General features: G+C 35.3%; 2 protein-coding genes across 17 annotated transcripts; both read left to right on the top strand.

The window, feature by feature from the left end:
* Positions 1-2018: 2018 nt before the first annotated feature.
* TPI (triosephosphate isomerase) lies at positions 2019-6186 on the top strand. Its single transcript, XM_018129666.2, has 9 exons — positions 2019-2179; positions 2477-2552; positions 2966-3089; positions 3400-3484; positions 3635-3767; positions 4480-4574; positions 4766-4844; positions 5735-5817; positions 5925-6186. Exons 1-9 carry the CDS (start codon positions 2141-2143, stop codon positions 5973-5975), a joined length of 765 nt encoding a protein of 254 aa, XP_017985155.2. The 5' UTR covers positions 2019-2140; the 3' UTR covers positions 5976-6186.
* A 424-nt stretch (positions 6187-6610) lies between these two features.
* On the top strand, positions 6611-12119 carry LOC18586083 (P-loop containing nucleoside triphosphate hydrolases superfamily protein). Of its 16 annotated transcripts, none has more exons than XR_016028878.1 (6): positions 6638-10180; positions 10517-10616; positions 11233-11267; positions 11416-11435; positions 11789-11899; positions 12009-12119. XR_016028878.1 is itself a non-coding variant. In XM_088810681.1 (3 exons), the coding sequence occupies exon 1, from the start codon at positions 6864-6866 to the stop codon at positions 10176-10178; it is 3315 nt and encodes a 1104-aa protein (XP_088666807.1). In that variant the 5' UTR covers positions 6638-6863; the 3' UTR covers positions 10179-10180; positions 11416-11435; positions 11789-12119. The 16 variants fall into 16 exon arrangements, 3 of the variants coding, with proteins under 3 accessions (XP_088666807.1, XP_088666806.1, XP_088666805.1); XR_016028876.1 differs by having other exon boundaries at positions 11980-12119; XR_016028868.1 differs by having other exon boundaries at positions 6611-6724; positions 6852-10180; positions 11416-12119.
* The last annotated feature ends 2101 nt before the right edge of the window (positions 12120-14220 follow it).

Here is a 14220-nt window from a genome sequence, read left to right as displayed (position 1 = left end):
AAATTTTATGTTTTTGATAATTATTTCTTGTATACATTAAATACATAAACTAATTATATACCGTGACAATTTCATAATTTTAATTTTCATAGAAATTTAGACTATACTCGATTTTAATCTTTATTTTTTAATAAATGATAATATTAATTTTTATTTTAAATTTATTATTTTACACACCAATAGTGAAGTTTTAAAATTTCACAAATAAAAATAAATAGTTGTCATATATTTATTTAATAATTAATTAATTTTTATATTGTGACAACCTAGTAATATTAATTTTTATATAAATTTTGACTTTACTCGATCTTTATCACATTGATTGATGGTTTCAATCTTATTTTTTGAACAAATGATTATTTTAATTTTTAAATTTAAAATTGTTATTTTATACATATTTAATAAAGTTAAAATTAGACGGTTGTCATATATCTATCTAATAATTAATTATTTCATTAATTTTTATATAGTATATTTTAATGAACCATGTATTAACTCCACAAGTAGTGTATAAAATAATTTTTTTAATGGTATTAGTAAAGACTATAAAATGTTATTTATACTTCTAGTTGTATGAGGTTTAAAAGTAGTGGAATTTTTGATAAATAATAATTTCAACTATCTCTATTATTATTTGCAATAAATCTACATTTTGATAATTATAATTTATACTTTATTATATTTTTATTTAGAAAAAATACATAATTAAGAATGAAACAAACTAGTAACGGTATCAATAGATTAAGCTTAAGTGGTATTTTATGCTCAGCCTAATTCGAATTTACATCTTGTAAAAGTATTTTATTTTTATATTTTTTACTATAATATTTTCATATTAATTTTTGACTGGACTGGACCAAATTTGAAACTCATAGGCTGGCCGAGCCCAGCTTGAAACAGGCCGGGCTGCTTATTTTGGGCGGATAGACCCATATACAACTCTATATTTGAAAAAAAAATTATATTTAATGTATTATTTTTACCAAATTTAAGAAAAAATAAACATTAATTAAAAAGGCTCAATATAATGAAAAAAAAATCTTGAATCAAATTAGGTTTAATTTGTCCTTTTTTTCTTTTCAAAATATAGAAAGATTGTTATGATTTTAATTTAATAGCTTTTATCTAATTATTTCCCTTAAATACTAATTGAGGTTTTTTTTTTTGAAAGGCTAAACACTAATTGAGTTAAGCATAATTGGCTTTGAGAATGATGTTTTGCAATAGAATTTGGTTCTAGTTTTGCATGTGGTCTCAACAAATAATGTTATATTCACCTTACTAGTGTTTCTTTTAATTAAATGTAATTTTGAAAATTACAAAAATTCAATTTTTATAAATTATTATATATTGTTTAAATCTATCACTTTAATAGAATACATAAATTAATTATATAATTTGACCTAATTTAATTAAAGTGATTAGCGAGTTCTTTACTTTTTTGAACACTCCCCACAAAAGAAATAATTAAAAGAAACAAATAAAAAAAGATATGGAATCATCTTAAACTAAAGAAATCATACATAAAATATCTAAATTTACTTTAAAACATCACATTCATATATATATATATATATATATAAAGATAGAAAGTCAATGACTCCAAAAAATAATATAATAACAAAAAAGTTGACTTTATAAGAAAAAAATAATGATTTTTGTGGCAAAATATATGCCTAAGGAAAAGTTAATTAAAATATCTTTGAAAATTGGATTTTTGCTAAAACTAAAAAGTATGTATTTGGCCAAGGGAAAAAAAAGAAATAAAAATAAGAATAAAAAAATTTGCACCACAGGTCCACAGTGGCGCATGACCCATGATGCATATGACAATGTGAGTGGTGGGCGTGAAACGTTAGCCCGTGAGGTGATGACGTGGCCTTTAACCTCGCTTCACCTGAATAACAGACCTAATCCTGTGGGCGCACTACACCGCCGGCCTCAAAATCCGAATATCCAAATTGGCTATCAGTTTTACTTAATTACCCCTAACTTCCCGCTAAGAATATTCGAATCTATTTGGCTAGAAGAGTAATTTCGGCTAATTCTCAGTTTTTGAAGGTTTATCATCACTCACCCAAAAGCCAAAAACCACAGAAGTTTGAGATTTTGTGATTTTCGTGATCGTCGGGAAAAAAAAATGGGAAGAAAGTTCTTCGTCGGCGGTAACTGGAAATGCGTGAGTTTCTGCTTCGGATTTTCCTTTTCTTTTTTATTTTTTTAAAGTAATTCAATGACTTGATAGACTGATAGTGTCTTATGATCTATTTTTCTGTTTGGTTCGTGAGAAAATGAAAATGAATATTGGCTTTATCCAACCGTTTCGCATTTTATTATTATTATTATTCACTTATATTAGGAAAAAATAGCTATTAACTTCATGAGAGATCTTTAATAATGTATTAATGTCTGTTTTTTTGTTTGTTATGTAAATAAGTAAATTTAAATGTCTAATTTGAAGCAAAAATGTCTGTAGAATGGAACGACTGAACAAGTGAAGAAGATAGTAAGCACTTTGAATGGAGGAGAGGTGCCTTCTCAGGATGTTGTTGGTAAGCAAATAGATTACTGTTTTATAGATTTTTATTTTTATTTTTTGTAATCTTCTTCTTTGAACTTGATTTGTTATACTGCGGGTTCGAAGCCCGCTAAAGTGAAAATTTGATGGAAACTACCAATTTCATGACAAAGTAAAGGTGTTGTCTATTTGCTTTTATATTTTTTGAAGCAAAATTTTAGTCTAACTTATGTGTCATGGTAACATCTTTAGATATTTTGTCTCTAGCAGTTTTTTGACTGATTTCTTTATTAAACATTGGATTTTGTTATTAGATGAATAATCTCTTGCCCTGTGTGTTGTTGTGCTTGTTGTTTTTTTGCTATAACTACTTTCTCTTTTATTGGTTTTTGTAAATGATGATAGAACAGATGGCTTATTTTGGATTAACATGTTATCCTTATACAGAGGTTGTCATTAGCCCTCCGTTTGTGTTCCTTCCTTTGGTAAAAGAGGCACTGAGGCCTGACTTTCATGTTGCTGCTCAAAATTGTTGGGTCAAGAAAGGAGGTGCTTTTACCGGTGAGGTTAGGTATGCCCATATTTGCTATCTACTGTTACTTGGTTCTTTAGTCGTCCAATCCATTGTATTTGGTTGTTTAATGGACTTGCACTTTGCTTCTTTGTGTTTTGATGTTGTTGGTTTTTTTGCTCAAGCAAACATATCTGTTTCATTTTTCTGTTTCATAAGAAGAAACATAATCTTGACAATTAAGAAAAGGATGGTGTTGTCTTTTCTTGGCAAATGCTTTCACTCAGTGCAATTTCATCTAGCCATTAGTTTGGTTTGACATTATGGACAAAAATTCTTTTAAGCTAACAATACCTGTATTTTTTTTCAGTGCGGAGATGCTTGTCAATTTGAGCATTCCTTGGGTCATTATTGGTCACTCTGAGAGGAGACTTATGTTGAAGGAGTCAAATGAGGTAAGTGTGTTTGATCAGATCATAACTACTGACAACTGGTGGTGCTTCCTGATGGATTGGTTATTAGAGTTTGATTTTTGCTCATTTTCACTCGCTAGTTAAAGTGTCAACATTTTTATTAACTTGGAAATTTTGGTTCTTTTGTTTTAGTTTGTTGGGGATAAGGTTGCTTATGCACTTTCTCAAGGTTTGAAGGTGATAGCTTGTATTGGGGAGACACTTGAGCAACGTGAAGCAGGATCTACTGTGGAGGTTGTTGCTGCACAAACCAAAGCAATTGCAGGTATGTATTTAATGCTTTCTCTCCATTTGGAAAGCCCATGGTGCATTTCTCCTGGTGATACTCCTAGAATTTCTATATTTTCAAGGTAGCAGACCTTGTGTGAGTGTGGTCAGCTTTGTTACTTGTTTAGATGTCAGATTTGTTGGATATTTCATGTAAGTACAACTTGGTCTTTTTGATTCTATATTTGCATGCATTATTGTAATGATTTCTTTTCTTACATTTTGTTCTCATTTGTCTTGAAAGAAGTCTATTTTGAACATCGAAACATACTGAATATTACTATGTCTTTCTGCTTGTATAAAGGGGCTTGCTGCATACATTTATCTAGTGCCAGTTGTTTTTATTTTGTTTAAAGAATAATGCTTTTTTTTCCCTATAAATCTTCATTTCAAGGTAGTTACTCACCTTGGTATCCGTACACATCTGCACGACTCTGTTAAATTCTCTTGTATTACACTTGTAATGTGACTGTGACAACACTTAAGTATTGCACTTCTTCTAATTTGAATGTTCTTTTGTTTTCTTTATCTTTTTTCTTACTGTAAGAGTAATTTTGAGGTTCAAGATAGGTATAGAACACTAACTGTAACAGGCCTCAAGGACTGCATCTGCTTCTTTTACAAATGTTGTTTTTGCATCACTAATTTGAGTGTTAACTGCTACAAAATCTAAGCATCTGGCTGCTTTCCTGTATAATTTCCAATGGCAGCAAAAGTATCAAACTGGGCAGATGTCGTTTTGGCCTATGAGCCTGTGTGGGCTATTGGAACTGGGAAGGTTGCTACTCCAGCTCAAGCTCAGGAAGTAAGTTAGGCTGTTTTCATTTTAAAACCTTATAATGGTGTTTCTTGACTTACTCGTATGTTGTATACAAGTGTAGATGATAAAACTTGTTGGTCATATTTCGCTTTTCATTTCTATGAATGATGTGGAATTTCTCACACACAATTTTCCTTGGTGAAGGTTAACTTGCAAAGTTTTTGTCAATGTAATAGGTACATTCTGAGTTGAGGAAATGGCTTCAAGCAAACGTCAGTCCAGAAGTTGCTGCATCAACCCGGATTATTTATGGAGGTATATTTCACATCATCCCTCTTGTCTTGCCTCTTGATCTTATCTAAGTTATTCTTACAATCCAGAATGAAAGTTCAGTAGGTTGGCCCTTAGAACCTTCATGTTCTGAAGGTAGTGAACTTCATAGTTCATAAACTGAAAACTTTTACACAAAATACTGGGAAGATGCTTGCCCACTCTTAAAGTATGAAAAATCTTCAAATAATTTTTTTTACGGTTTGACCAATGTCTTCAGTTTAAGCTAAATATCTTCAGTTACATCTGAGTTCTCAAGGAACCATATGTTACTCTATATTCCCTTTGGAGGATGATGTGTGGCATATAACAAATCTTGACTAATCTTTTATGTACCTAGGCTTGGCTGAATCCATTTTTAATGAATGAAGGGCTGCGCAAAATTAGATTGAGCTTGTTTGCCATCATGATTTAACTTGGTCAATAAACTCATTCATGGCAAGTTTGGCCAAGATGATTTGTTAAAATAACATTGAAAAAGTTGCAATCTGAGCTCGTATTCTAGTAGGCTTGAGGAATAAAAGCTTATTGACTTCTAGATCATAAAAAGCTTATTGATTTTTAGATGATAAAGCTTAGAGGAAGAAATCATTATGCTGCAACTTTTAGCTCTAACAGCACCTTGATTCCCCATTTTTTCTTCTTTCTTGGCTAATAAAGAAATAATGAGTAGATCCAACAGTTGGCATCGTATCTCATTATAGTTAGAAGGAAAAGAATATCAAATCTCTTGCACAGGCAAGATTGCTTATATTTGGTGAATTTGTCATTGCACGTGCATGTCAAAACTCATAACATACAGCAAAATATAATACAGAATAGTTGTATCTTCTTCCCTGTTTCTTGCCTTAGTTTTAACTGGATACCTCTTTTAGGATCCGTCACTGCTGCAAACTGCAAGGAACTAGCAGCTCAGCCTGATGTTGATGGTTTCTTGGTTGGTGGAGCTTCATTGAAGGTAATGATGTTACTACTCTCCTTGTCTCCTTCGCCGCTCTTTGTTTTTGTACACAAATCCATGTGTATTACGGTGGGTTCTAATCCTGATATTTTCGTCGTCTCCAGCCGGAGTTCATTGACATTATCAAGTCTGCTGAGGTCAAGAAGAATGCCTAAGTTCTAGTTTGAAGCTTTTACGTTGGGGGTACTTGCAAGAGCTGTTGTTGGGGGAGGTATAGAATCTGTTTCATAAGAGTTTGAAATGTACTACTTTTTGGGGAAATAATTCATGCTTTTATATTCCTTGCCAGCACCTCAGACTGGCTCCGTATGTATTAAATAAGTTTTACTATTTCCTTAGTAATGCAGTTTTCTGGCCTTTGTTTAATATTGTAATAAGTTATACTGAAGTGCAAGAATGCTAGGAGATCAGATTTTCATGTCACATAGTATAAAACAATAAGTGTTATTTTGATTAGTTGACGATTAATCAACTATTAATCATAAAGATTATTTGGTCTAAAATAAAAATATAAAGATTAGCTACAACTAGTTAACTATTTTTAATTTAAAATAAAAATGCAAACTCATAATTAAACATTATGAAAAATAAAAATTTATATGAATTATTTTAAATAATTCAAACTTTTTTTTAAAAAAATTTGTCAGCATCTTGTACATAATTCATTGAAAATTTGTGATTTTACCAAAAAAGCCCAAGAAAGAGGCTTACAGTCCAGCCCGCCAACAAAAACAACTCCTATGGTAAAAATGTCCTAATGGGCATAAAGAGGAAATTAGGCCCAGCCCAGAAATCAGCTCTAGAAAGGTGAAAAAATGGAAAACAAAATCCTTACGCAGAAGAATAAATAAACAGAGAAACCGAAGGCGAAGAAAGCTTCTGATTACTGCCCGAAGTTGAAGAGGTCAGTCCCCGTAGCGTTCCCCCAATTTCTCTTTTTGCCTTTCTTTAAGCTTCCATTATTCATTTCCCTCCTCTGTTTGTAATATTTGTCTTTTTTTACTTTATAAGCTAAGAAATTGAGTTTCTAGGGTTTCTGAGCAATGGAAGATTCAGAAAAGAGAAGGCATCGTGAGAGGAGGGATAGGGATAGGGATAGGGACCGAGAACGACGCCGTTCCGAGAGAGAGAAGAGTAGTGATTCGGATAGGGAAAAGGAAAAGCATCGAGAGAGAGGGAGAGAGAGGAAAGAGAGGGAACGAGAGAAAGAGAAAGAGAGGGAAAGAGCGAGGGAGAAGGAAAGAGAGAGGGATAGAGAGAAGAGAGAGCGTGAAAGAGAGCGGGAAAGGGAGCGGGAAAAGAGGGAAAGAGAAAGAGAAAGGGAAAGGGAAAGGGAAAGAGAAAGAGAAAGGGAGAGGAAGTCGAGGGAAAGGGAGAAGCGGAGGGAATATAACAGTGATGATAGTAAGGAGGAGAGGGAGCGACATAGGAAGCGTCGAAGGAGGGAAAGAGATGATGACAACAATGATGATTATAAGGAGAGAGAGAGCAAGTTGAATAGAGAAGAGAGTCCTGTAAGGAAAAAAAGTGGTGACGATGAGTTGGAGAAGGAGGAGAAGAAAAGCAGGGAAGAGGAGATGGAAGATGAACAGCGTAAATTAGATGAGGAGATGGAGAAACGGAGGAGGAGGGTTCAGGAGTGGCAAGAATTGAGGAGGAAGAAGGAAGAGTCAGAGAGGGAGAAGCGTGGGGAAGGAAATGCAGAGGATGAGGAGACTAAGGTTGGTAAGGCTTGGACTCTTGAAGGAGAATCGGATGATGATGAAGTAGCCCCAACAAAGTTGGAGACAAATATGGATGTTGATGAGAATGAAAACTCGAATTCTAAGCCTGATAGTAAGGGAATTGGAGATGCAATGATGGAAGATGGAGATTCTGACAACGGAGAAGATAAAATGCTTGTTACCCAAAATGGGGGTAATGGGATTTCAGAGGAGGACGATGAAATTGATCCGTTAGATGCTTTTATGAATTCAATGGTGTTACCTGAAGTTGAGAAGCTAAGTAATGCAGTTGTTGTTCCCCCTACAACTGCTGATGATGATAAAAATGGGAACTTGAAGAAGGATAAAAAAGATGGCTTGAGTAATGGGGGACAGCAGCCAAAGAAAGGTTCAAATAAGGCACTTGGGAGAATTATTCCTGGGGAAGATTCGGATTCAGATTATGGGGATTTTGAGAATGATGAAGAGGATTTAGAAGATGAAGATGATGATGAGTTTATGAAAAGGGTAAAGAAGACCAAAGCTGAAAAACTATCAATTGTTGACCACTCAAAGATTGATTATAAACCGTTCAGGAAAAATTTTTATATTGAAGTGAAGGAGATCTCGAGAATGACACCTGAAGAAGTTGCTGCTTACAGGAAGGAATTGGAATTGAAGTTACATGGAAAAGATGTGCCGAAACCAGTCAAGACTTGGCATCAAACTGGACTGACTAGTAAAATATTGGAGACAATAAGGAAACTTAATTATGAGAAGCCAATGCCAATTCAAGCTCAGGCACTGCCCATAATTATGAGTGGTCGAGACTGCATTGGCATTGCAAAAACCGGGTCTGGCAAGACCCTTGCTTTTGTGCTACCAATGTTAAGGCATATCAAAGATCAGCCGCCTGTAGTAGCTGGAGATGGGCCAATTGGGCTCATTATGGCACCTACAAGGGAGCTTGTCCAGCAGATTCATAGTGACATAAAGAAGTTTACCAAGGCATTAGGAATCAGGTGTGTCCCTGTCTATGGAGGTTCTGGTGTTGCTCAGCAGATTAGTGAATTAAAGCGGGGAACAGAGATTGTCGTATGTACTCCAGGTAGGATGATTGATATACTTTGTACTAGTGGAGGAAAAATTACTAATCTGCGTAGAGCAACATACTTGGTTTTGGATGAAGCTGACAGAATGTTTGATATGGGTTTTGAACCTCAAATCACTCGAATTGTTCAAAATATTCGCCCTGATCGCCAAACTGTACTATTTTCTGCCACTTTTCCTCGCCAGGTTGAGATTTTGGCACGTAAAGTGTTGAATAAACCTGTTGAAATACAGGTTGGTGGGAGAAGTGTTGTGAACAAGGACATAACTCAGTTGGTTGAGATGAGGCCAGAAAGTGAAAGGTTCCTAAGATTGTTAGAACTTCTAGGTGAATGGTATGAGAAGGGGAAAATTCTGATTTTTGTCCACACCCAAGAAAAGTGTGATGCTTTGTTTAGGGATTTGCTCAAACATGGTTACCCTTGTCTATCACTTCATGGGGCCAAGGATCAGACAGATCGTGAATCCACCATTTCTGATTTTAAGAGCAATGTCTGCAATTTGTTGATTGCAACAAGTGTTGCAGCTAGGGGTTTAGATGTGAAGGAGCTTGAATTAGTGATTAATTTTGATGTTCCAAATCATTATGAAGATTATGTTCACCGTGTAGGTAGGACAGGTAGAGCTGGCCGGAAAGGCTGTGCCATCACATTTATCTCCGAGGATGATGCAAGATATGCACCAGATCTTGTAAAAGCTTTGGAACTCTCTGAGCAAGTTCTTCCTGATGACCTGAAAGCTCTTGCTGATGGCTTTATGGCAAAAGTCAATCAGGGGCTTGAGCAGGCCCATGGAACAGGTTATGGTGGAAGTGGTTTTAAATTCAATGAAGAGGAGGATGAAAAGAGAAAAGCAGCAAAGAAAGCACAAGCAAAAGAATATGGGTTTGAGGAAGACAAGTCAGATTCAGAAGATGAAGATGAAGGGGTGCGGAAGGCAGGTGGTGACATCTCACAACAGACAGCACTTGCTCAGATAGCTGCCATGGCTGCTGCCTCAAAAGCTGGTACCGCTTTGATGCAGAACCCTCTATCATCTGCCCAACTGCTTCCCAATGCTGTATTGCCTGTGTCTCTTCCTGGTGTACTCGGTGTTTCGATGCCAGGTACTGCAGCAGTTGTGCCTGGGAGTGGGCTGCCTGGTCTTGCAAATGAAGAGGCTGCTCGCAAAGCTGCACTGCAAGCTGCTCTCAATTTGCAGCATAACTTAGCAAAGATTCAAGCTGATGCAATGCCTGAACATTATGAAGCTGAGTTGGAGATAAATGAATTCCCCCAGAATGCTCGATGGAAGGTTACCCACAAGGAAACTTTGGGCCCAATATCAGAATGGACTGGAGCTGCCATTACTACCAGGGGCCAATTTTTCCCACCTGGTCGAATCCCGGGACCAGGGGAACGCAAGCTTTACTTGTTCATTGAGGGACCTACTGAGCTATCTGTTAAGAGAGCTAAGGCAGAACTAAAACGTGTCTTGGAAGACTTCTCACACCAGTCCTTACAACTTCCTGGTGGGACTCAACCTGGCAGATACCAAGTTTTGTAGATGTAAGAACTCAAATCCAACTTACTATAGGCATAACCTTTCTTTCGATGGAAGACTTCTCTGTAGATCTGCATTGTTCATGTTCATTTTTCTTGTTCAATTTTTTTTTCCTGCAAGATATGCTTTTACCAGTTACTTTAGACTTGTTGCAAAGGTGTTGGTTTTGTTGTTTTCTGATAAAAAAAGACTGTGTAGTTATTCTAATTATGAAAGGCAAATAGGAGTACATAATAAAGTATGGAACCAAATGTATTGATTAAAGGCAAGCTGAATTGGTCCTGACTTTATCTTTGGTACAACGAATGGACTGGTAAACTACACGTTCTTCTCTTGTATAGATTGTTGGATTTGTAGTCGGACTTGTCCCTCAGACCTGAAAGTCAATCTTCGTGATGGCGTTCCTCTTCGTATGACTCAAGAGTCTGCATTCTTCTCAGGGTATGAAACCAATTAATAGTCGTTAACTACAAATGGCCTTAATTTTAGTGATATTGTGTTTTGAAGACATAAAACATAATGATGCTTTAAAGTTGGTATATTTAATTAATTAATGATGTTTATTTGACTGAGGCAAAGTAATTTGGGAGCAAATACTTGATTAATGACATAGATGACCCAGGTGAAGTAATTTGGTGCCAAATATATTCATTTGGACTAAATAAATGCATCAGGATGTAAAATAAGAACATTTTTATGTAGATCGGATAAGTTTTGTTATCTAATATGTCAAAGACTGATTCCTTTGTTTTATTTCCAGATACTTGGTTTAGCCCTCTGTCCATGGAATGAGAGCTTATGACCTCCATAAGTCAATTCTCTTTGATTTTCATTCTGACTGTAAAATTGTGATGTTGTAGGCTCATGAGCTCTTCTTATAATGATCCTTTTTATATTTTTGGTGTACTTAAATCTCCATTTGAACCATAAATAAATATGCTGTATCATATTGTCACCATTTGCTTATTTAGTTACTCATTCTGATGTTGCAGAAGTTTTTTTCCTATTCTCTCTGCTGAGAGTCTTATGCTATTTTATTTTTAATTTCTGATCGCAGAGATAGAGCCATTACTAGCTCTCACCTTCATTGTGGTAGGAACTTTCTCAAAAGTACTAGCTGATAAAGGCTGATTTTCTTTTGTGCATACATTGGTTAACCCTCTGCTGATATTCATTTAATACTGGTGATTAACAGCAAGTTCTTTTTTTCTTGTTTCTTTTCTTTTCTTTTGTTTTTCAGGTCTGAGAAGGGCAGGATTCGTAAGTCCATTATTTTCAGATTTTACTGATTGTGGTGTTTCTCATCGATGTTGTTATAGTTAAAAGGAGCTCATTGTTTTAGTTTGGTGCATTCTGATGCATTGGCTCTTTTTACTTGGCCTCATATTCACTAATCCTTTAGTCAATTTGATATGGATGGTGGCTTGAATCCTGCTATGGTGCTTGGTCGAGGAATTGGTGTAACTAAAAGACAAATAGAGGAATCAGATGCTGTAGTTCCAGAACCATATGATGAAGTTTTTTTCTTATAAAGGCATTAAGTGTTTGATGATGTTTTTATGTTATTTATTATTTTTTGATGAGGAAGATGATGTATTCTTTTCATGTCTTAGGTGTTACTGGTAACATTATTCTCCCTAATGGGAACTTCCTCGCTCTCTCAAGCTTCAACCTGAGATTGCATTTTGGTTTAGAAAGACGTGGATGTCCTGGATCCTTGCAAAGTTAATACTTAAGCCATATTTCTGTTCTTAACTTGATTTTTTTTCATTTCTTAAAGGTAATATATATGTTTTGAAAATAGATCTGATTCCAATCTGAAGTTGTGAACAGCATATAGCAAATGCAAGCAGGGTTGCTGGGTTGGCATTTGATATGCGTGTTTCCATTTTTTGTTTATAAAAAGTAGAAAATGGAAGGGTAACTGAGACAGATAAAGAAGAAGAGCCTCACAATGTGGAAAATGGGCAGAGTATGTATGTTTTTGTTTGATTGGATTTGCTTTATATAAAGGCAAAATTAGTGACTGACTCATGAATTTAATTGAAATGACAGGATTGAAGATATGCTGAAGAAGAGTGTTATAACAGTGGATGATTTCACACACCCTCTTCATCAAAAGTAGAAGTAAAAATGGTGGTCAAGTATGCATGTTTAGTGGACATGAGCTTCTCCAAGGGAAAGCCATCCAGAGTGTGTGGTAGGTTGGTTTGTTTGGACCTCCATAATACACTGCTCCCCTTGCCTATCAGGATTAAACTATCCACCTCAATATACCTTATGTCCATGCTCTGCTCCTAGGTGGTTGAATGTTGTTGCCTTTCTGCTTTGGACTTGATTGCATATTATTATATCAATGGGCTTGCTATATGGATTTCCTTGTTAAAGATCAAAGTAGTTACAGATATTGGTACATTCTCATGTGAATGCTGTTAAATTTTCATTGCACTATGCTTGTCCTGTTACAGTAACGATTTAAGGACTGAACACATTCTTATTTGCATTCACTTTTTGGTGTTGGAAATCATGTGCTGCGCCAATCGTAAGTGTAACTTTGAGATTCAAATGAATGCGTATAAACCCTTACTGTAACAAGTTTTGAGGACTGCACCAGCTCCTACTTGGAATTTTGTTTGGTACTGCAAGAACCATCTTGCTGATTTCTTGTTTAATTTTCCAATGGCAGCAAATGTATCAAACAGGGCAGATGTTGTTTTGGCCTATGGGCCTGTGTGGGTGGTTGGTACTTGGAAGGTTGCTATTCCAGCTCAAGCTTTTGACAGAAGTTAGGTGAGTTGGAAGAGCCCTTTTTTGGGGAGGTATAGAATCTGTTACATACAACTTTAAATGTACTTTTATCGGATTTCTCAAATTGGATTTTATGTAGAGTAAGTTTTACTATCTCCTTAGTCGTGGATTTCTCTACTAGTGTTTGTTTGCTCTTCTGTATATTGTTGTCTCATTTGGCCAGTAACTAAACCCATAATGCGGAAAATTCTCAGGTTATGCATCCAGATTCTTAACCCCCTTTAGAATTTTCCGCATTATGGGTTAGTTCAGATTTGAGCGTGACAGAGATCTTTGTTTCCCTTCAGTGTGCTAGCTTCTACGTTCTTTCTAATGATAACCTTCTTTTACCGCCAGTCACTGAATATTGACGTCCTACATGAGTGGACGAGGGGAGTCTTTATGGGATGAAAAGGTTGTACATGTACTTGATTATTGAGAGAAGAAATATAATAGTCTTTTTAAGTAATCTGAATGTAATTTGGCTCGGTACGAAGAAGTTTATGCGGCAATTGATTGGGTTTTGCTTTCTGTCAAGGTCAGTGATGCCCTCCCCTGTTGACTGTTGTGAGCTGAAGTAAAGCTCACACCTTCTGATTGGGTTTTGGTCAGCAGGTGAAACACCACGAGTAGGACTAGTGAAAAATCCATGGTTGGTGTGGAACCGTTGGCCATAGATATTAGAGTTGCATGTGAGATTGGTAGACATCTTTTAGGATTAACATCGAATTTGTCATTATACTTTGGGTTTAGTTAAATTTTGTTGCTGCATCTGAATTTTGTCACTGTAGTTTCAATATCATCGATTTTTTTTAGATAAAAAGTAACCAAACTGACGGAAAATATCTGAAAGAATAGTAGGCCTCGTACTGTCATTATTCAGTGATCAACTTATTTATTTCTATTGAGTTTTTTTTTTTAATCGGGAAAGGAGATTCCAATCTTGTTCTCGAGACAGAAAATTATGGATCAATTAATGATTAAAATGTTTGGGTGTATTTATTTTTTTTAAATTTTTAATTAGGGAAACTTATTTTTCAAATTGCAATGAGGATTGAGACTTTTTGTCACGGGTTGGGTGTAGAAATTGTTCGATTCTAAATTTTAATGTCCAACCATTTGTAAGATCAGTGTGACTTAAATGGCAAATAGCCAGCAAAGAAATTAAACAGTTTGATAGTTACTTATTTCATCATCAATGGTTTGAAAATAAAAAATAAATTAAAAAAATAATAATATCAAGAGTGCTACAAAAGGA

This window comes from Theobroma cacao, chromosome 10, assembly GCF_053813885.1.
Source record: "Theobroma cacao isolate CCN51 chromosome 10, ASM5381388v1, whole genome shotgun sequence".
NCBI classification, from domain to species: Eukaryota; Viridiplantae; Streptophyta; class Magnoliopsida; order Malvales; family Malvaceae; genus Theobroma; species Theobroma cacao.
This window is presented reverse-complemented; position numbering and strand designations above follow the sequence as displayed.